This window comes from Notolepis coatsorum (genome assembly GCF_963971535.1).
Source record: "Notolepis coatsorum genome assembly, chromosome: 2".
Classification (NCBI taxonomy): Eukaryota; Metazoa; Chordata; class Actinopteri; order Aulopiformes; family Paralepididae; genus Notolepis; species Notolepis coatsorum.
The window spans coordinates 178,517,762-178,542,019 of record NC_140166.1 but is presented as its reverse complement, the minus strand read 5'-3'; the positions used below and the strand labels follow the sequence as shown (position 1 = coordinate 178,542,019).

Below are 24,258 nucleotides of genomic sequence, written 5' to 3'. Positions count from 1 at the left end.
TGTTAATTGTGGTCTTTCCACCAGACAATGTAGTAATGTAATGTTATCGTTAGTGGTACCGATAAAGACTTGGATCGTTAAGCAGTCTCAAAAATGGTATCAACATACAGTAGATGAAAGATTAACGATCCCCATCCCTACTGGTAATTCAAATAACAATGAGTTGAAAATGTATATTTAAAAAGTGCAGAGAAGAAACAGCCCAGACAAAAAAGCTCTCTTTTCTCCTTCGGGGGATTTCAGCTGAATTTCCCACTCTACCCTCTTAACGCACTGAGCCACTGGAAATTAATAAATGAGCCGCAGCACAATTCACAACCCATTAGTGAAGCCAGAGGGTCTCACTCTGCTAGGGGAGGAGTTTAAACACACCGCACTGTCTGTGAAATTGTGTATGTGTGTGTTTGTAACAAATTTAGACCGCTTAATAGGCAAGTTTGGGTTGGACAGGAAGCCCAAGGGAGAAAGGGCAAAGGTCAAGAGAGCAGTCTTCTTGATTTCACATTCTCTCCCTCTCTCCACACACACACACACACACACACACACACACAAACCTGCAATTCAGTTTCCCACATCAGTTCCAAGTTGCACTCTTGTTTACATCCAAATCACACAGCTTGACAAACAAAACTCAAATACACCCTTACAGTTTCTCTATTTCAAGAAGAGGTCTCGTCTATTCAGTTTCCCAGGCTTCTCTTCTGATAATTTCACTGATTGCTAGTTGCTACCCCCCCCCCCCCCCTCCTCCTCCTCCTCCTCCTCCTCCCTGGCTGAGGAGTGTTCAGTGGCCACCCAGGATGCAGGAGAGGTGGCTGTACTGTAATCTCCTTCATACTGTCCTTGCTTGAGCTCATATACATAATCATCATACATAATCACCCATAATCGCCACAAATCTCGGAGGGCAACGCCACATCCACTGGGCTCCGCGCCGGATCCCCCCCATTTGTGCCTCTCGCGGACAGGGAGAAGGATGTCACTCAAGGGACAAACGCAGATTAACGGAGCCGCCACCCCCCCCCCCCCCCCCCACCGGGCCCCGAAGCGGAGTAGGAAACTTTATCGGCACGCTGCAGAATAACAAACGAGCGCCTCGTGCAAAGAAAACTGTCAGGGGATATACAGAAAAATGGTTATTAAAAAAAGATTAATTTAAAATAGAATCTCCCTCATCCCCTTTCCAGATGGATCCGGATCAGACGGCACATCTGTGTGATCCGACAGCAAGGTGAGGGAGGGAGAGACGCTGCTGAACACATTCAGAGCTGGTAATAGCCCCTCAGGGATCAAGAGGTCAAACAACTGAAAATGAAACTCCCGGCAAATCACACACCTCAGCCCTGGGGATGGCAAGCCTGACACTTAACATGCCAGCCGACCAATGGCCCATGGTTGACTAATCCTGGCCAACCGATCACAACAAATAGCCAGGGGTCAAACTGCTCCGCTGAAGCCACAGAGGTACAGGGGGGGGGGCACCTCGGGTACGGGGGGCACAGAGGTATGGGGGGCACCTCGGAGAGCGGTGGTGGGGCGGCGGACATGTTGTCAAACAGCTGACAAAACAAAGAATCAATTCCACTGGAAACAGACTGATAAACTTGCTGCTGCTGCTATACCACCACCTACACAAACCAATTAAGCAGTCCTGCGTTTCTACAGCACAACGTAAACCCTGTGCATTGTCATCATCACATCAGACGGTATATCCTGTGCAGTGACGACAGGCCCAGCTCAGACTGAGCCGTGAAGCCAAGTGTTGACGACAAGTTGGGACCAACGGATGCTGTCGTGTTTTTTCTGTCAAGAAAACCTTGGCCCCAACAGACCCCACCAGGCCCCACCAGACCACACACACATGCACAAGGAAAGGCTTTTGGTTTGGCCACCACAGGTGTGATAGAGAGGTAAAGGAAGGTCAGGACGCCTTCCCCCGCTATTGTCATGCTGACAGGCTTGGCAGGAGAAAAGAGATGTGTGGATGGAAGGAATGGAGCGGGAGTGTGTGTGTGTGTGTGTGTGTGTGTGTGTGTGTGGTGGAGGGGGTGCATGGCAAATGCGGCATGTAGACTATTCTGGACCACCCAGAGTCTGGTGGTGGAGCAACTGTGAAAAACAATCACATTCAAAAACAACAACCCCCACACACACACCCCCACACACAACAATCAGGTTGAATGTGATCCCCCGTTCCCTGATACATCGGAGTGATTTTTCCCCCGGGAAAGATGCGTATGATCTAATTCCTGTTCTTCGTGTTGACTAAGAGCTAAAGACACAGCTGCTACCGGTGACTCTGCCCTGAGGCTCCCAGGTGCGTACAGGCGCCTTCCTGCCTGCCTGGTCCTATCAGCACCGCTACAGACCTAATGTAAAGACATGCACGTCCTATCCCAGTATCAAACCTTATCGGGTCGACCTACTGTCCCGTCCCGCTAGCCCAAACACGGCTTAAAAAGAACGATTTGGCGCCAAATGGACGGAGACAGGAACAACATGTAAATATTATGGACAGATATACTGGTGTACACACACACACACACACAAGAGGAGGGTCTACCGGTCTAGTGAGATAGGAGGTAGATGAGAGCTGGCAGGTTTGGGCGAGACTAGACAAGCCCAGTGTTTAGAAGAACAACAGTGACCTGCAACTGTTCCATCCCATCGGATTCCACACATCACACACTGACACACACTAACATGCACACTAACACAAATTATCACAAACACCAACTCACGTTGGCACAAACACCACACCAATGTCAATTAACACAAACAGACATGACGCGCATCGACATAAATACCACACTAGCCCGCGATAATACAAACACCACACACTCATACGATCGCCAACATCAGACGGAAATCATATTGACACAAAACACCACACGTCAACACGAGTGCCACGCCGCGGGTACGTCTGAGGGAAGCGGGTTACAAAACACCACACGTCAAGGGCTGGGCGATATGGCCTCTAAATGATATCGCGAAATTTTTTGGCCATATCACGATACACGATATATAGCGATATTTTGACATTTCCTCTAAACTTCTAAAGCACTTAAAAATGCTTGATTTAACCCTTTGATGCATACAGTCACGCCAATATGATGATTATAATAAGTCCCTGCAACATATGTTTGCATTATTAAACCATGAAGATGCTTTAAAAAATGATTAAATGAAAATGTACTAAGAGTAGTCTACTGACACACTAATAAAAAATGTATTTACATCCAAGACAATTTATATAAAAACTCTTGGGTGCCTTAAGACTTTTGCACAGTACTGTGTTTTCTATCCACTTTAGCCAAACACACACATATATATATGTATATATATATATACACACACTACTGTGAGAAAATTATAATCACACACAAAGGGATAATGGCTTATAGCTGACTTAATGATTTTAGAATATTTCAGATAATTAAATGTTTATATCATCAACTATCCAGTTAGTATTTATACTGTAACGTTTGGCTACTTTATATCATTGAATGTAGAGCGAGAGCGAGAGAGAGAGAGAGAGAGAGCGAGAACGCGTGAGAGAGCCAGCCCCCACCCCCCCCCCCCCCCGGATTTTGTTTTAGGTTCGCGTTGAGCGTATAAACTGCCGTAGGCGATGATGTCACATTCGAACGTCAACAGGAAGAGTTTAACACACGGAGATTGAAACTGGATGCTGATATAAAGAAACGAATAACCAATAAATATGAAGTAATCTTTAAACCTCTGTTGTCAAGCGTCGTCAATATAACCCACCCCCTTTCCTCACGAATGGAACTAGTGTCGTGGAGTCCGCTTTGAGCGCTTCCAGGGTTAGCAGCTAACGCTATTTAGCTTAGCCTATTTATGGGATAACTTAGCAGCTAACGTTAGCCCATTGCTCGCGTCAATTATATTGCAAGTCACTGGTCTATAGAAATAAATGCATTAGAACAAGAAACCAATGTATAGACATAGCAATGTCAAAAAAAAATGCCAGGCCTAATGCGAGCCAGGGAGGTCTTGGGCTTGTAACGTGGCTTAATCTCGAAGTTTTAGAGTTAGCAGCTAATGCTAGTTAGCCTAGTCATGGGATAAGTTAGCAGCTAACGTTAGCCCATTGCTCTCGTCAATTAAATTGCATGTCATTAAAGGTCCGCGCTAGTCTGTCTAATGAAATTACAAAGTCTCATCTCAGCCGCGACACAACATATACTCGATGTTCATGATATAGTAATTTACTACATCTCATGTAGAACAAGCCGCGATACATCGAGTATACTCGATATATCGCCCAGCCCTCACTGCCACGCGGGTATGTCTGAGGGTTAGGGTCACAAAACACCACACATGAGGGGCGGTTGGGTGGCGCAGCGGACTAAGCGCTCGCCACTAGGGCTGTCTTAAATACTTCGAAGCTTCGTTCGATGGGCATGGGATTCGAAGATGAAAATAAAATTTGATTAAAAAAATAAAAAATAATTTTCTTTTGTTTTTTGTTGCAAAATCAACTCTGCCTCTCTTTGTTAACTGCAACAAGCAATGCCGTTTGTTATTTAAGATGAGGTCGGACTCGGGACTGACAGATTTGTGTTCATTGTGCTGCTTTTATAAAGGCTTACAATATTTCATGAAAGCAGTGTTTTGTTTGTCTAAGATTTTAAAAGGTTTAAACTTTACAGCACTGACAAAGTTGAACAAAGTGCTGTACAAGTCGCACAACATAAAAAAAAAAAAAAAGCTCTAAGCTTCGAATTAAAATAGAATCTCGGCCCTGAAGCTTCGAATTCCAAAAAAAAATTAGAAGGTCAGCCCTACTCGCCACCACCGCAGAGACTCTGGGATCGAATCCAGCTGTCAGCGGTACCTCCGGCTCGGTCAGTCGTCCCTACTAACACAATTGGCAGTGTTAGCGGGTGAGAAGCCGGTGGGGTATGTATCCTGGTCGTTGTAAACAGCGACTCCTACTGGTCGGTCGGGGCGCCTGTCAGCAGGGAAGGGATCTGGGGGAGATAGTGTGATCCTCCCACGCGTTACACTCCCCCGGTGAGAGGCCTCGCTGTCAGGTGAAAAGAAGCGGCTGGCTGACTCCACATGTATCGGAGGAAGACATGTGGTAGTCTTCTCCCTCCCCAGGCCGACAGTAGTGGGCAAAAGCGTGCAACAGCCAGGAAGGGAATTGGCATAACGACTAAATTGGGATGGGAGAAAAATACGGAAAAAAGGGGAAGAAAAGGTAGAAAAAAAGAGAAAAAACACACGTCAACACGAGTGCCACGCGGGTACGTCTGAGGGAAGCGGGTTACAAAGGAGGATTCAACAAAGCGATCCGACTCTCTCATACCATGTGTCTGGGCTGTAAAATCAAAACACCAGACAGACAAGACTCTCACACTGCGCCAGGGGACCCGAGAGCTACCCTGTAATGAGGAGGTAACCATGACGACACCTTAATCACACGATTAGGTCTTTTGATCCTCTCCCCTGGAATTATGTAAACCCAAGTGTGGAGAACAGCCATTCCCACAGTATAGCCAAGCAGCACTCGCACTCCGGATTCAAAGCCTACGCCCGGTCGCCACCCCATTTCCACAATCGAACTCGATTCCCATTCACAAGGTCCCGATTCGATATCGATTTGGTTAGGGATATTTTAGTTACAATACCAAATTTGCTCGGATATGAAAGGGATTCTCTGAGAACTAATGCGGTAAACTGTACATGGAACCCTCTAACCTGGCGCAATATTAATGTTTACATTAAGAATTTACCACAAAGCAGTTAATTCATGTTTTACATGAATGTACTTTTCATTTAACATGACCAATACACTACAGTAGTCAACACAATATAGCATATAAAACAAATTCGATTGATCTGGGATTTTATGAATCGATATCAGGTTATTCAAATGAAGATGGATTCGATTTAATTTTTTTTATGCAGCCCTACAAGGCATACAAGCACACACACACTAGGGGTGGGCGATATGGGCAAAAAAGAAATCCCAATAAATATGGCATGGGATTCTGACAATGTTGCTATTTGAAATGATATTTTATATAAATATCTTCTTACTGGCATAGAAAGGGGGTCTGTTCATTAACCAGCATGCATCCTAGAAAGAAAGTATAGCCAGTTAGCTTGATACCATTAACTACCCGTTGTAAACATTAGACAGCTCATTGCTCCTACTGCTTGGTTAAGAAGACTGGCTGGAAGTGCGCTCGCTCGCAATAAAATAACAGGAATTCTGATGCCGATCAGACTCAGAGCTTACAAATGGTCCAGAGTGCCAATTTACGCAGTGCAGCCTCAAACGTTCTTTTTTTTGTCTCAAATGCTTGCTTGGATATGAAAGTGATTCATATGAAATATATGAAGATATGATATGAAAAAGATTAGGTCATTCAAGCAGGCATTCTTGCATCGGGATAAGGGGTTGCACAAAGACATACTGGATACCGCTAGATGGCGTTTCGCGGGCATCTTAATAACGATATCACACATGATGTCATATCGCCCAGCACTAACACGTGCGCACACAAACACCAACATTAAATAACAAATGTTCTGCTAACCCAGAATGAGAGTCAGCAGTCAGTAAGTGGAGCAGAGCAAGTAGTGAGGAGGATTCGCCGTCTAAATCAACCCTAATCTCATTAGTCCTTTAACAGGCTCCAGCAGCCTGGACTCAAGACAGCCAGCAGGCAGGAAGGACAATGACTTCAGATATACAGTGTGTGTGTGTATATATATATATATATATATATATATAAGAGCTTCAGCTTCAGTTAGTGCCTCATAAAAGAACATTATAGGTGGCTTACAAAAGCTTGACACGCAATTTCCCAGAGGTCAGCTCTGCTTGTGACTGGACCTCCATGGGAAACACAGAGGAGGAGGAAGAGGGTGAGAGAGTGGTGAGCAGAGTAGAGAGAATAGGCTCTCTGAAAAAGTCCCTGTGGAAAGCGGTAACTATGTGTTTGCCAGTATGTGGGTAGTGCAAGAGTGTAATGAGGGGGTTCCGTGACACAGGCCGAGGTCAGCCAGACAGTCGGGGTGGGGGTGGGTGTGAGGGGGGGTTAAGGCTCTGACAACAATATGATGTCATCAAAGAGGGCCATCGTGACTCATCGTGACTCGGACGAGGAAGAGAAGCGGTGGAATTTTAACGAGATACTACTTATACGTGATGAAGCCATAAAACGGCATCCATAGTCTCTGGAGGTATTATAAATCAACTAAAAAAGAGAAGGGATGAAAACAAGGATGAGACATTTATATCAAAAGAAACCCACACACACACACAACTCGGAAACAAGGGGGTTTAGCCGTTTCCTCGGGAAGGAAAGTAAATTAGACTGAACTTCGTTCAAATCAGCAGCAGCTAAAGCCAAATTAAATGGGATACGTTTTGCCTCCTTGTTTGCCTCAAACAATTCACTGGATATGAAGGTAATGAGATGGCGGGAGGGACGGGGAGAAGACGCAGAGAGGGGCCATCGAGTGCAAGGGGCCAATAAAGAAGAAGAAGCCTTCCGTTGCGTCAGGCCCTCATTACCCAAAGAGGAAACAATGGTCTAATTACATCCTCGAGGACCCAGGAGATGATAGCATCTCATCTCCCCTCCCTTCAACACACACACACAGAACACCAGTAGTTCTGTAAAACACACACAGAAGACAGAACAACAGTAGTTCTGTGAAACACACACAGTGCAGGGAACAAAATTAACTTTTTGACTTACCAGCCATTCGGCTGGTAGATTTTAAAAACTACCAGCCAGGCAGATTTTTTACCAGCCAAAAATTTAAAATAGCTTTTTAGTATATCGCCATGTGTTATTATTACTATATAATACTCTCATATGCTATTTTCAATTAATATCATAAACAACATAAGGATTATTAGCATAATTTTGAGTGGACTGAAGGAATGAGTCAGCGTTAATAGTTTTAAATGCAAATAATTTATTGAAACATAGAAGTGGGGTCGGGGACACACACACTGTTTCAACTCACCACCCCCGCATCATATTGTAGTCTAGTCTGTCTTCAAACTTCCACTCCTCTCGAAACCTTTTTATATTTGAATATCAACATTATCTGTGCATCCTCAGTAATCCTCAGTTTACTACAATATACTCCTCTCCTGAGTCCTGACTAGTGACTTCATCGTCTTTCCAAACGCACGCACACACACAGAGAAAGGGAGAGTGCCCCCCCCCCCCCCCCCCCATTTCCCTTTCCCCAGTCCACACTGTCTGCTGTTCTCTATGGCTCTGCCGCTGATCAGGATTAGCTTGTTAGCTTACGCTAACATAACGTTCATTTCGGGCGATGTGGGCATAAAGGAATGGCGACGATGCAATGCATGTTAGATGCATTTGACCCGCTGTGAGAAGAAGAAAAAACCACAGACTTATTTCGGCTCGCAAAATAGGCGCACTGCTGTGTAGCTCTGCTCTCAGGGAACAAACTTAACTTTTTGACTTACCAGCCATTAGGCTGGTAGATTTTAAAAACTACCAGCCAGGCAGTTTTTTACCAGCCATTGGCGGTTGGCTGGTACTTATTTTGTTCCCTGCACACACAGAAGACAGAACACCAGCAGTTATGTGAAACACACACAGAAGACAGAACAACAGCAGTTCTGTGAAACACACACAGAAGACAGAACACCAGCAGTTATGTGAAACACACACAGAAGACAGAACACCAGCAGTTATGTGAAACACACACAGAAGACAGAACACCAGCAGTTATGTGAAACACACACAGAAGACAGAACAACAGCAGTTCTGTGAAACACACACAGAAGACAGAACACCAGCAGTTATGTGAAACACACACAGAAGACAGAACACCAGCAGTTATGTGAAACACACACAGAAGACAGAACAACAGCAGTTCTGTGAAACACACACAGAAGACAGAACACCAGCAGTTATATGAAACACACACAGAAGACAGAACACCAGCAGTTATGTGAAACACACACAGACAGAACAGCAGCAGTTCTGTGAAACACACACAGAAGACAGAACACCAGCAGTTATGTGAAACACACACAGAAGACAGAACACCAGCAGTTATGTGAAACACACACAGAAGACAGAACAACAGCTTTAATTACAGCTTTCTTACATGGCATTAGTGTGGCACATTAGGCTAAGTGTAACCTGAAATCACGAGCGTGGTGGATGGATGACATCATCGATGATGAGCACACTCAAACCTTTTGACAATGGGAGACATTAACATAAAATCAACTCTATTTAAAGTCTTTCTGGGGTACAGGCTCGACTCCTCAGAGGACAAGAATGATAATTGAAGACATCCAAGGAGACCTCTAGCTAATTCCTTTCTTCCCATTCTGTTGGCTCCGACCCCTGGGTGCCACAACCTCTGAACCATGACCCCACCCCGCCTTCCAGACAGTTCCTAAGGCTTTACTCACTTTTTTTTTTACGCATGGCAACCACCAACGAGCTATCTGGTCTCAATCAAGTATAGACAAAACACAGTGGTTTGCGTGAGTCATTGTGGCGCAAAGAGGAAGACAAAACATGCATGTAACGTGAGCGGTGTGTGTGGAGGTGAGTCATCCTTACCCTGAGTGGTGAAGAGCCACAGCCCTTCATTCAAGGCCTGGCTTTTCACTTCTTCAAAGAGATACCAGCGCCAGAGTGTCACACAACTAGTTGACTTCTAAAACCCTGGGAGAGGAAACGAAGGCTAACCAGCTCACCAGGGATCCCACTTCCCACACGTAAATTCCATACTTTTCCGGACTCATGTTTTCCAGATTTCTCTGGTAAATTTCGAAGACCGTATTTTACATCTCAAAAGAGTACAAATGACTAGATGTTTATTATGTAAATACATTATTTTAAGGTTAACCCTTTCACTACCACTCTACCAAATGATTAACCCTTTCACTGCCACACGACAAAGGGTTAACCCTTTCACAACCACCCTACAGACTGTTAACCGTCTGTGTGGTAGTGAAAGGTTAACCTTCTGTAGGGTGGTAGTGAAATGGTTAAACCATGCCGTGTATTTGTAAGGTGACCAGATTTTCCGCATCCCAAACGGGAACACTGGGTGCCCTGTGTGTATGCTGTGCATGGTGCATAATGCTGTGTCTCATCCTGGGCCTGGGTGCAGACTACAGTGGCTATAATACATACAACCTGTCTAAAGGTCAGGCACGCTCTCATCAGAGTCATAATATTAATATTCCTGTCATCGTTGCCATTTATAATCATTGCTAGTAGAACCAAAGGACTATAATCAGGGACAGACATATGTAGGCCTACAGATTAATAAGAACAAATATCATCCTTTCTATTAACCTATTTTAATTCAGGATATGTGCAAAGTAAAGTAAGATGCTTCCTAGGCTATAAAATAAGGGCAGCACTGACAATTATGTAAAGCTAGACTCTAGACCTCCAACATTGAGAGTGTGACCAAAACAATGGACAGCTAGGCCTGCTCTAATCTCATAGGACAGCTAGGCCTGCTCTAATCTCATAGGACAGCTAGGCCTGCTCTAATCTCATAGGACAGCTAGACCTGCTCTAATCTCAGGACAGCTAGGCCTGCTCTAATCTCATAGGACAGCTAGGCCTGCTCTAATCTCATAGGACAGCTAGACCTGCTCTAATCTCAGGACAGCTAGGCCTGCTCTAATCTCATAGGACAGCTAGGCCTGCTCTAATCTCATAGGACAGCTAGGCCTGCTCTAATCTCATAGGACAGCTAGGCCTGCTCTAATCTCATAGGACAGCTAGACCTGCTCTAATCTCAGGACAGCTAAACCTGCTCTAATCTCATAGGACAGCTAGGCCTGCTCTAATCTCATGGGACAGCTAGGCCTGCTCTAATCTCATAGGACAGCTAGGCCTGCTCTAATCTCATAGGACAGCTAGGCCTGCCCTAATCTCATAGGACAGCTAGGCCTGCTCTAATCTCAGGACAGCTAGGCCTGCTCTAATCTCATAGGACAGCTAGGCCTGCCCTAATCTCATAGGACAGCTAGGCCTGCTCTAATCTCATAGGACAGCTAGGCCTGCTCTAATCTCATAGGACAGCTAGGCCTGCTCTAATCTCATAGGACAGCTAGACCTGCTCTAATCTCATAGGACAGCTAGGCCTGCTCTAATCTCATAGGACAGCTAGGCCTGCTCTAATCTCATAGGACAGCTAGGCCTGCTCTAATCTCATAGGACAGCTAGGCCTGCTCTAATCTCATAGGACAGCTAGGCCTGCTCTAATCTCATAGGACAGCTAGACCTGCTCTAATCTCATAGGACAGCTAGACCTGCTCTAATCTCATAGGACAGCTAGGCCTGCTCTAATCTCATAGGACAGCTAGGCCTGCTCTAATCTCATAGGACAGCTAGGCCTGCTCTAATCTCATAGGACAGCTAGACCTGCTCTAATCTCATAGGACAGCTAGGCATGCTCTAATCTCATAGGACAGCTAGGCCTGCTCTAATCTCATAGGACAGCTAGGCCTGCTCTAATCTCATAGGACAGCTAGGCCTGCTCTAATCTCATAGGACAGCTAGGCCTGCTCTAATCTCATAGGACAGCTAGACCTGCTCTAATCTCATAGGACAGCTAGACCTGCTCTAATCTCATAGGACAGCTAGGCCTGCTCTAATCTCAGGACAGCTAGGCCTGCTCTAATCTCATAGGACAGCTAGACCTGCTCTAATCTCATAGGACAGCTAGGCCTGCTCTAATCGCAGGACAGCTAGGCCTGCTCTAATCTCAGGACAGCTAGGCCTGCTCTAATCTCATAGCTAAGCAAAGATAGTAGACTTGCACCAGACCTAAACACAACAGAATGAATCATAGTTTGTAGTGATGGCTAAACAGCCGTGTGTGTGTGTGTGTGTGCGTGTGTCTGTGCCTGAGAGGCAGGCTGCTATACTAGATATAGATTTAAAAAAAATATATATAATTTTTTTTTCAACTTGAATTCATTGTCAGAAACACTGTCGTCTATCAAATCTGTTTCCCGGTCATATTAGACTTCCGCAAACTTGCTAATTTAATAAGAGAAGGTCAGCTATCGGGAAAGGCGAGAGAGATAACAGCCCATCAACCAATGCCTGTCGTGCAGCAGCCAGTCTGACAAATGCATAATTAAATCAAACCCATAGAATTATGTAAGCCACACACTTATGGTATGAGATTGTAGCATTAGTAACAGAGTAAAAATACTTGAGTAAAGAATAAAAGTAGGCTACAGTCGTCAAACCCGGGTATTTTGGGGGAGACAACCTGCTGAAACTGGAACATATTGTATTAATTTAATCATTTCAATCTGTCCTGGGCCTACTCACTATATAGGCAGTTAAACAGACCAGTGCATTCTTATCATTAGTAACGTTATCTGGGTGCGGTTTGTTAGCTTTATAGTAGGGATGTCCGATATTATCGGCCGATATTGGCATTAAAATGTGATATCGGAAAATATCGGTATCGGTTTAAAAAATATATATATTCTTTGCATTTCTATAACCTTTATTTACCCAGGCAAGCAAGTAAGAACAAATTCTGATTTTATTTATTGTCAAAAGTATGCATAATGTTGTGTTGTTAATTCCACAACAAGAGATATGTAATGTTAATTACCTGAAATTATTCCGTTTTTTGGGGGGGGAAACCCTGCATATATCGGTATCGGTTGATATCGGTATCGGAAATTAAGAGTTGGACAATATCGGTATATCGGTATCGGTAAAAAAGCCAATATCGGGCATCCCTACTTTATAGACAATGTTTCTAGAGTTTCAGCTAAAGTTAGCTAGTCATTTGAAGGCTAGACTGACTACCGGAAGCTCGGATTCTCACCATTCATGAGGTTGGTCTCAAAGCAAGCAGTGAGTCTCTGGGTGCAGAGGAGGCTGTGACAGGACACTGTGGCCCTTCCAATGTCACCACCTCGCTAGGGATGGGTACCGAACCGAAACACGTCGGTACTACAGAGTATCGAATCAAGTGAGAAACCGATTTTTTTTTACTTTTTTTTTTTCATGTCAACGTTCACACGCACAATATATGCTTACCTAGGATTTGACTTGATTCAACAACAAAGCAGTCGGAGCAATGACAAGCCGAAAACTGTCGAAATTGTAGTTATTTGAAGTTTGGATTTTTTCTTTTTTTACGACTGAGGTAGGTAAATTAAATTTCTTGAGACTAAAGTACCGAAAAAAGGTACCGTTGGGTACCGGTATCGATTCACAGGTACCGGTTCAAATGTGAAAGGTACCCATCCCTACACCTCGCCCACCACGTTTCATTTCACACAAACTTTCTATTTAAGCTTTAAGCTTTGTATTCAATAATAGTGTGCGCCACACACACACACACACACACACTACTTGCCTTGCGACGACGTCACTTGCTCGCGTGTGCTCAGTGGCAAACATTTTGGCTGCGCTAGCTGCCTGCTTCAAATGCCCATCAAAGATTCATTGCATGATCAATACATTTTTTGATATCAAAGGGGAAGGTACCGGAGCACACGGATAATCGTTAGAAGAACTTTAATAAGGTGCAAAGAATCACTGACACTTTGATTTTCAGCACCTTATTAAAGTATTTCTGAAGACGATCGGTGTGCCCCGGAACCTTCCTCAAGTCGTTGATGACTACTGTGTCCAAAAAATCTACTTCCATATTGTGTAGGAACCCTACACTTGACACCTCTACTTTAGCACTCACCACCTTCTGCTACTTGTGTCCTTCCCCACCCCCAAACACACACACACACACACACACGGTCTCCCCTGTGCCTTGGTCATTCCTGACATGCGTGTCAGTCAGTCAGTAAGATCAGAGGGGAGCCGAAACAAAACCCTGTTGTGCATCTGTCGGCCGGAGCCCCGCCCCTCTCCCCTCAGCGCCATTCTCTGGCCAGATAAGAATTGGAGGGGGAGGCCATGGCTGGACTGAAAGCGCTGTACTGCGAGGGGGGAGCCGGTGCAAAAACCTCAGGGATGCACAGGAAGAAGAAAACTGTGTCGCGGACAATAAGAAAGTAGGTGGCGACTCGAGGGAGTCATCATTGCGGTGGAGCGGACCGGTGGGTGGGGACCAGGGGAGGTGAGGCGAGCGGTCCCCAAGGAGCAACACTCCTGGGCTGGCTAGAGACCAGACAAGGCAAACACAACCAGAGCTTTGATCTCAAGTCTTTTATGTTCCGACATCTTCCACCTGCACTGCCGCCTCCTCTCCCTCTCTCTCCCTCCTCAGCAGAGTACCATGGGACAGTAGAAAAGACATGAAATGCTACACACGGAATTGGAAATGCGCGGGGAAATCACCATCAGAGACGGCTTTTTGAAGACACTTCACAATAATGCACACTGCGAGGACACACTTTGGTTTAGAGTGTGTGTGCGCAAGTGTGTATGTGTGTGTGTGTGTGTAATGGGAGAGGGGGGCTTAAACACAACATTGTGCATTCCACCGCTAGACTATAGGGATCATAATCAATTCCGAATCTTAAAAAACATAGAACATAATAGCGTAGTTGTGAGCATACCCACCTCTTATCTCTTAACAAACAGGCCTTTTCAGTACAGAGGGGAATTCCAGCAGGATACAGACTCCTTTGAAATGGGCCCAAACCCTCTGAAGTGATACTACTACGGTAAATGAGGCCAGTCCCCAAGTAGCGATTTACAGCAGGGTCTGTGATCTTCGTACCTGCATGGTTAGGCAGATACATTATCAGACCGCTGACATTCCAGTGATTCTACCCAGAGCGCCTTGACATCTATTCATCCACCCTTCGTGTGGAGCGGGGTCGTCCAAAAGTGGAGCCCATTTGGCCCTCCGTCAGTTTTCGGTCCATTGGGGGGGGGTCTAAAAGGGTTCCAGTGTGTGAAGATAGTTTGCATGTGAATGTAAAATAGCCCAATTTAATACCTTATGTATAATTTAGAGATTTTGTTCATTACAAACAAAGAATAAAACAGGCATGTTGATGAGACCTTTTTTTTTTTTTTTTATATATATAGTTTACTTGTAATGTGCAATGGCTTTTCTTTTTTTTGGCTTACTGCCACTATAGCATACAGTGTGCTTGCCAAACAGTGTGGGCACCCGTGGTATAGGGTTTCAGAAAGGGTAGAACAATGACGCACAGAACGGGGGTAATCTTGAGTTTCAGAAAGCGTGAGCATTACAACCCGACCACAGAGACACTGTTATCGCCGACCTGGGTGTGACCGATTTTTAAAACCAATAATTAGGAACACGTGACGGACCACAATTAGTACAGAAAGAGGCCCGGGACCTTTAGAGGGAGAAATGTAAGCGATATGACAGTATGTAATTAAAAACGCTGGGCCTTATTGTAGGTAAAGGTGCCATTTAAGAGCACAAAAAGCACTGTCATGACAACCATCTGTCAAAATGAGATCATTCGAAATCAGATAAGAGTTCAAATCTGTTTCATCTTACATGTGGTGTCTGCCTCCACATACCCCATTCAACACAACAAAACATACCCACACATTTTCTGTCAACCTGCCCATTTCACTCAGAGCTCCTGAAAGGAAGGATCAGAAAAGGTTATTCCCCACTCCCCCAGTCAGTGAGAGCGATTCCTCTCAGATGCTTAAATTGTTCCAGAGAGTGACAAGGACTAATAGGAATTATAGGATTACATTATTTAGGCTACCTCTGTGTCTACTCTACAACTATATATATATATATATATATATATATATATATATATATATATATATATATCCTGACTGACTGTTCAGTGCTGCAGAATAAATATAGCCTGTCCTTTCATTTCTGCAGAACACTCGATTCTCACGCGCCCCACCCTGTCTTTCTCATGTACTCTCAAAAACAACACCACAAGAGGGACCTCGTGCAAGAGAGATTGGGGCACTGAGCATTTGACCGCAACCAGGAAATCATAAACACCCTCCTTAAGAGGCTGAGTGAGCTAACTGCAATCAGCAGCAGCCATAGTGGAATAATTGGTTGGCTCAACCATCAACTGCTCTCAATCACTGCCGTTTGTAATACTGGGCCGCTGGTCAGCTGGCTGGCTTTAGGTTCACTATGATAACTGTTAATCTGGAGCAAAGATTAGAGCTAGTAGTAATGCAACATGCTGCTTTTAAACCCTGCAGATTCCCCCCTGCTTTGTTTCAGGCCGGCTTCAAGCACACATTCACGCTCACTGATCCATAGTCAAGCATGCGGAGAATACGAACCCTGACTAGGGTGCTCTTGGCCTGCGCTCTCTGGGGTTGTGCACCCGGGAGTCCGGGCACGCCGCCCTGCACTCTGACCCCGGCTCCCGCCGTGCCGTTGGTGCTGCAGACTGCGACTGCCGCGCCGGGCCCGGCCTTCCGAGGCCTCTGCTTGATGCCGTCCAGCAGCCGCACCAGGAGGATGTTGCTCGGCAGCTCGTCCACCGCACACTCCACCAGCGTCCTGCACTCCGGGCAGCGCAGCTCGCCCCGGGACCCTAGGATGCCCTGCAGACAGCGCCTGCAGAAGGTGTGCTGACAGGGCAGGACCTTCGCTGTGGCGTCGAGCCGCTCCAGACACACTGGGCACTCCAGCAGGTCCAACAGCACAGATTCATCCATTTATCTGCCTGTTCCCCTTCCTTACTTCAGCAGGGAAAACATGGTGGTGGTGGTGGTGTGATAAGGTTCTGTTATGGAAGCACGGCCAGCCGCGTCACGTCACTCCCATGCCTCGGCTATGGCCATGGCGCCTGCATTATCTGTAAACGGAGGGTTAAGATATGCAAATCGTTCAGCTGTAAACACTGAAATAGGTCATGCTATTCAGACGAAGGCATTATGGCTGAAGTAATTATGCAGAGTTGCTTTGTGCTGGAACACAATAAATGTTAAAATCTCAATTGTCAAGACAGTATTAGGTAAAGTAAAGTCACACCAGGAACAACAACAACAACATGGAACATAATGTGAAGAATAATGGCTAGTTGATAACACTGCTGGGGACAAACTTGTCACAATGCCCCAATATTCTTTTAAAACGATCACCCATTTAATAGTGCAAAGAGATCAATTCGTCAAAGTACAATAATGCCTCGGTTGAGAGACAATACAAGTGTTGTAATTCACAGCATTAGATGTCAACAATCAGATAGGGAAATGTGCAACACTGAGCCTTTGATTGATTGAAAACTTTATTAAACAGATTGCAGAATGGGTACAGTACAGCTCAATACATACAATTGTTAAGGGGATGCAGACCAGAGAAAGACTTTAGTCTTGTTTACATCAGGGTCCCCCATTTTCAATTATGCATCGCACTGGCAGCAAAGTGTTTATCACTCCAAGGAACAAAACTCTAATCTGAAAAAAATGCTCCAGTGTGAAAATGATAACGTGTAACTTGGGTCTGAAGTGTAGTTTACTCCATGTCCTCCGAGGAGGCTACTAACGTGACTGCAGGGCAGCAGCCTGGTGACACTGGGTGAACTGCTCGTGTGTCAGGTTCACTTCAGCCCAGTAACTAACGCTACAAAGTTCGCATTCAGTCACCTACTGAATGCGAACTTTTAGTCATCCACTACTATTGCTGCGATTTCGAGTTCGCGTTACATAAATATGGCAATGTTTACACTTTGACTTTACGGTTCTTTTAGAAGTTTTTTTTTATGCCATTTTATTGAAAGTTGAGTCAAGTCGATTTCTGAAACGACTCGTTGTGTGGTGTAATTCATGTATACTTCTTGGTGCTCATTCGCCTACAAAATAACGTAGTTTAACTCATGTTACCTCTTTGAAAACAGGAGTCCTCTCTTCGTCCACCTCTCCTCTCTCTCAGTCCTCCCTCTCGACTCGCCTCGCGTTAGCCAGCTAGCTGGAATGTGCTGCTGGCTGCTACTTACAGAGTCTTTGGCGGTCAATTGGTGTAGTTCCCAGATATAGTTTCGCTTTCGGTGTTCAAGGTTGTTCCCGTGCGGCTGTATTAGAGACTTGCACACTATCTGGAGTAATTACAAACAGAGAAATTCACGCAGGAAGCGAGGCGGTGTCGGGAAAGCTGAACTCCAGCCGCCGTCCTCGAGCGCCATGATGATCGCTGCGAACGTTACTCGATTGTGTTGATGGAACATGCAGGAGAGAGAGAGGGGAGGGAGGGTGCAAGACTGTGCCCCAGCCGGGGCGTACACACAGTGTGTGTGCGAGTGTGTGTGAGTGAGAGAGAGAGAGAGACAGACACACACGTGTCTCTCTCTCTCTCTCACACACACACACACACACACACACACACACAGTCTCTCTGTGTGACACACACACAGACAGAGAGAGTGTGTGTGTGTACTGTATAATCAGCACATCCTCCCTACAGGAGAACAGTCGTAGATGTTGCATGCACCCCTCTTTCTGCATGTCGCATCAACACCATAGGCTTATCGCCTCATCTTGTCAAAAATCAGCCACAAAGAAACAAATAAACAATATGTATTTATCCTTTAACGTTATACCCAAGAAGACGTCTTTATTTGTCATGCAGCAACACACACATGTTGTGCAGTATTACCTATAGCTATTACCAAGATAGTAGGACTTTGGTCCTGAAAATATATGGTCCTAATAAACTATGTGGCAAGAGAACATAATCTGAATACCTTACCACAGCTAGTTGACCACAAGCAACACAAGCACTGTGCCTAGACACCACCCCCTCAAGAAATCGTTTGTCTTCATGTGTTGATATTCTGTTCAATCTAAGGATTGCAATAACAATCTGGATGGGGCTGGTAAGGGGGAGGGAAACCTCCCAAATAAATTCGTAGGGCCCCCAAAAGTAGTTGATGGTGGTTGTGACCATTAGTCATGTATTTCAGACTGAGCAAATGCAGTCGTAAAAGTACAACCCAACTATTGAGTACCTTTTTCTTTCCCTACAGAATGTTTAGGAAATGTTCCCCTCGTAGCATAAAATGTGGCTCCAAAAACGACTCAGAAAACAGACATGGCTTCCTGAGCCAACACAGAAATGGTCCTGTCCATCCACCAAACTACAATACATGTCTTCCACACACTCTTTTTGTGTGAAAAGCTAGACAAATAAATGTCTTCATGTTTGTGTGAGAGATAGAGAGCACTTTCAGAAGGTGGTGCTTTTATTACAAGACTCCATCAGGAAACAAACCTTTCACCCAGTAGAACCTCTACAGCAAATGCACAGCTGCCCAAGGGAGAGGAGTAAGGAATGAGAGACTGCCAAACAATTACAAAAAAAAAAAAAGATTTATATTGATCTCACTTTTGTTGAAGAGGACACTGCATACTGAGAAAGAGAGGGAGAGAGAGAGGGTGAGGATGGGTGAAAAAAAGAGCAATAAAGAGGGGGGATTTATATAGAGTTGTCCCTCTTCTGTCAGCAGTGATCCCATAGGAACTGACAGGAGCTCTCAGGTCATATTTCATCGCTGTGGAGAGAGAGGACTCCTCCCACTCACAACCTAGGCTGGGACAATAACCCCCATGCCCTCCTTTCCTGCATGGCCCTTGTGTATTTATTGCCCCGCCGCAATCGTATATTATACGCATCCAGGCCTGTTTCACGAGCTTCAGGTTATGAATTATTTTGTGCCATGTAAAGAGGCAGCGTTCGTGAGCCCTTGAGAGGTAAGGCAATAGTCCTACACAAGGACCCCGTCAGAACAAAGAAAACACAAGGTTATTCCATGCAGCCGTGTTACCGTTAGACATACAGAGGGACGGAGGAGACACACACACGATGATGGAGGTGACAGCTGTGTTATTGCCTATAAACAGGGAGGAGGGAAGCAGGGGAGAGGAGGACAGGACAAGACACGTGCCCCGTTTTCCCCCCGAAGGGATGGAACCAGACAATAGTAATGCCCTCTACAGTCACTTGCATGTAGCCTAAAGAGCAAAGCATCCTCTTGAGGGGTGTGGCGTGAAAAAGTGACAAATGGGAGAACAAAAAATAAATCAAGACCATTGGGGGGGGGGGGGGGGGTCTATGCCTTGTTTGTTACCTGGATGATTGCTGTTGCATATCATTATTGTTTACAATATGACAATCTGACATGGCCACATGAGGCACATAAGGGGAAAAAATTGCATGGGAGGTTAATTGCAAATGAGCACAGATACTCGGCCAACATCCGTTTGGCTTAATACATTATTTGCATTCCTCTGATAAGACTTTCAAACTTACTACCTCAGCCTCAGGCAAACTACTTTCAAATTAGATTAGGGACCATAGCTGAATGTCAATGAATGCTGCCTGAAAGTGTGTGTGTGTGTGTGTGTGTGTGTGTGTGTGTGTGCGCATGCTTGTACTGGTGGGGTAATTTTTCCTTTGAGAGTTGAGATCAAGCTAACCTGGGGCCTTGTGGGGAATCTGAACCTAGAACGGAATTAATTTCATTCCAAGGATAATGTCAACTGGAGAGATGCGCTGGGAGAGTGAGACAGTAACCTATTAAACATTATTTTAATTACATTTTATGATCCGTCCTTTGATCTCATGGCTAGTTCATACAGTAGTGCGTTTCAACAGGAACCTTTAGGAACGAGGTAGTATTGTTAATGTTGGTTGCACTATTCAAACATCAACACACCCATGGTTTTCTGGCTCCGTAGTCTTGTTACCTTAATATGAAATTACAAAATGGCTTTTTTCACATTTTGTTAGGATGTTAAATGTCTACCATGACCCATTAGTGGAGAGAAACAATCACTGCACCGTTAGCACTTCAAACTCATTAGTCATCACTTCAGTTTCACATCCACATCCAAAGTAAAAAAAAGTATGTACCCAAACTATTCAACAATTGCATTGACTGTTGTTGAAATTACCTTAATTAACATCATAGATTACTTTCTTTTGGGGTTCTAACTACTTACCGCCAATAAGCACTTTCAAACGGGTAGAATGGTAGCAAAATGGCTTTCAAAATGGAAATTAACCTTCAGGGCAATGGACCAAAACTCAAAATACAGATCCATGTTCTCAATCAATCAATGTGAATAATAATAATAATACTAAAATGGCTTCAATCTATCAATCTAATGACATAAAGATAACCAAAGCGGTGTGATAGTAGTAGAAATAAAAACAATATGTATATTGACTTTACCTACTTTTTACTTCTTAACACTTTGTGTGCCGGGAAACGCTTTACAGCATCATTCCCGGCCATGCTCAAGTTGCCGAAGGACGCTCTACAGCGTCTTTAATATCAATATTTCAAAAATCTGTGATCGGATTCATATTTCCCCTCCGCTGGCCTGAGATCCACCAGGAGGACCCACTGAGCTCTCTGGCGGTTCAGGAGCGCCATCTGGTGGCCGATCGGCGCAATCGCCAAACAGGAAGTGCTGTGGAGGTTGTGCTGGTCGGCCATATTACTTCCGGGCACTCGGTTTGGCTGCCGGCACTCTGGCTCGTCACAATATATAGCGATCAATTGCCAATAACTCGATAAACAACATGATTTGGACGTATATAGTATTATACAAGCTGGAAATGGTTCATCAGGATAAACATCCCATAATCGAAAACGGTCTACACCACGCTGATCGTCCAACGGCGCGAGGAAGATCCGGTAAGATTCAGCGTTATTTTCGAACGAGTTCCATATAAACTGTTATGATGAACATATGACCCACACTAGATGAATGATATAACGCTGCCCACGGAATTATAAACGATCCCCCGCCCATCCGGTCATCATCAGATCATACGTAGATCATTCTAGAAGTACGTCCAATTGAAATTTTTTATATCGCCCCGATTGCCATCAAACTGTATTTCATCATCAATATAATGCATTTGGGGCTATAGATCACGTTCTGGAGAAAGCTGCAGAAAGAGATGAAAACATACTTATACATTAGACCATACTTTACTATGAATATGTGAATGAAAAAGTTTAACGTTGCTACACAATGAACAATACATATAGGACTTTGAATGGGCCCTAATAATGGCAATGTAGCAATAGAATTAAAAAAGTTATAGCCATGCAAAGAAGGGGTACTTCTCCATAGACAAATAGAGCTGGCAATCTATGGTATATCATGAATTTAACCCATGGCACCCAAAGTGTTAACTCATTCAACGCCAGACCCGATGATAGTCGGGTTAACTCGCAGACCGGTCAGCGCCAATCACGAGTATAGTCGTGATTGGTGCTGAGCTCGCAAAAGGGCAAATACCGCTGCCTACGCCTTCCAGCTGGTATTGCACTCCATTAGAAATGGTGTAGTTTCTTTTCTGGGACGATCCGAGCCGTGCGGGCGGGGTTTAAATACTCAGGCGAGGTAGGCCTTTACAACGGTGGCATGGAACAGTAACCCTGCCCGCCCGTCAGTGTGTAACGCTTGGTAATGTGGGATGGACCTCCACGAGCAGTATTTGGAATGGCGATCAGATAATTGGATTATTTCTTTTGCATTACATCAGATACCAGGTAAGGACCATATATATAACATCTTGCGTTGATCTGATATTTCTTTCTACCCCGATCACGGCTGTCTGTGTGTGTGTATGTGTGGCTGTGTGCCGTTGGGTGCAGGAGGGGACTGGGGGAGCCTCGCGCTACGAGGCTCTTTTCATTCTTGCATGAGGAAGGATAATAGCGATAATCTAGCATTGATTTCAGGATGATTAGATAATCAGGCAAAAAATTACAACGTGTTTAGTGTATTTCACTAAAGGGCTATTATCGCGTCTTTTCCTGGGATTACTAAGAATCACCAAAACTATATTCATATTCAAAACGGTATAAAACAGAAATGTACGGATGAAAAAACAATCCGTTTTGTACATGTTGACTGGAAGCAACTCACTGACAATCGACGGGTGTATTACACACATAGCTAGAATATAAGATATATTTCTAGAATATAAGATATATTTTAAGCACTCGCAAGTGAACAAAGCGTCCCCATTGACCTACATTGCTGGCGTAATAGTGCTCTCTGGCGCCCCGACCCGTGGCGCAGAATGAGTTAATTATTATTATTATTATTTTTTACTTACTTTCTTTTTACTGTATGTAGCACACTCTCAGGGGCTCATACAGAAACAAGCATTTCATTATAAAGTATTCTGTATTTTGTTCTGACAAATAATAAACAAACTTGAAACTATGGCTCTGTACACATTCCAGATTTGACTTCCTAATCATGTATTCATCACCGTAAGGCCCGAAAACACCCCCTTCAGAAACCAATTCCACCCCTACATTGAGAAAATGAACGGGCGGCGGAATACCTCCATGTAAATACCACACAACTCCTTATTTGTAATTCACTGCCGAAGATAAAACAGCCGACTAAGCATAATGCAATTCAGAAAGCGGCGCATGAAATAGAATTTGTAAATTAGAAATTCAACAACCAAACAAATAAACACAACTACACTATAAATACTGAGCTCGCTGCGCGGCACACGACAGCAGCTACTTCCTCATCCGTGGTCCTGGAACAGAGCCTGGCTACAGGGAAACGAGTGTGTGTGTGTGTGTGTGTGTGGGGGGGGGGGGGGGGGGGTTATTCCATGCTCTTCTAGCATTACAAATATGTAAGCAGTGAAAGCATGCAATATCATCCGTGAACATGGGACGGGCCTGTAAACCCCATTAAAACGAGTGAAAGAAGTGTAGATGACACGGTCAAATGGGATGGAACATCACTTACATTTTATCCATATTAGGAGTGGGGATGTTGCATATTAAGAATAGGGATTCTGCATATTAAGAATAGGGATTCTGCATATTAAGAATAGGGATTCTGCATTAAGAATAGGGATTCTCTGTATTGGTCCTCATTTGTGTACTTCTGCACTTTAACTCAGATTTAGTAACACTGGATACAATTATTATAGAGTGGGGATTCTGCATATTAAGAGTGGGGATTCTGCATATTAAGAGTGGGGATTCTGCATATTAAGAGTGGGGATGCTGCATATTAAGAGTGGGGATGCTGCATATTAAGAGTGGGGATGCTGCAGCCAGATACTCAAGCGAAGGTTGAACTCGGGAGGAAAACCACCAAGGCTTCCCCTGGCATCCTAACCTCCAATATGATTTAAGAACATTAGAGGTCATCTTGATTTACAGTATTGAACCAGAGGGAACCCTGCTCCTACATATAAATCTTGCTTCCTGACAGGAGGTTGAGTGGGTCTCTTAAAAGCATCTGGGTGAGTGTTGTGTGAGAGCAGCCATTA

At 44.6% G+C, this 24,258-nt stretch overlaps 1 protein-coding gene across 1 annotated transcript in view; it reads right to left on the bottom strand.

The window, feature by feature from the left end:
- Window positions 1-18,129, bottom strand: part of sh3rf1 (SH3 domain containing ring finger 1) — an 88,744-nt gene extending 70,615 nt beyond the window's left edge. The window contains exons 1-2 of the mRNA XM_084307648.1: window positions 17,814-18,129; window positions 16,266-16,786 (exon numbers count right to left, since the gene is read on the bottom strand). Of these exons, the coding sequence (XP_084163774.1) occupies window positions 16,266-16,646 (381 nt within the window). The 5' untranslated portion in view covers window positions 16,647-16,786; window positions 17,814-18,129. The remainder of the gene's footprint in view (window positions 1-16,265; window positions 16,787-17,813) is intronic.
- Window positions 18,130-24,258: the final 6,129 nt, after the last annotated feature.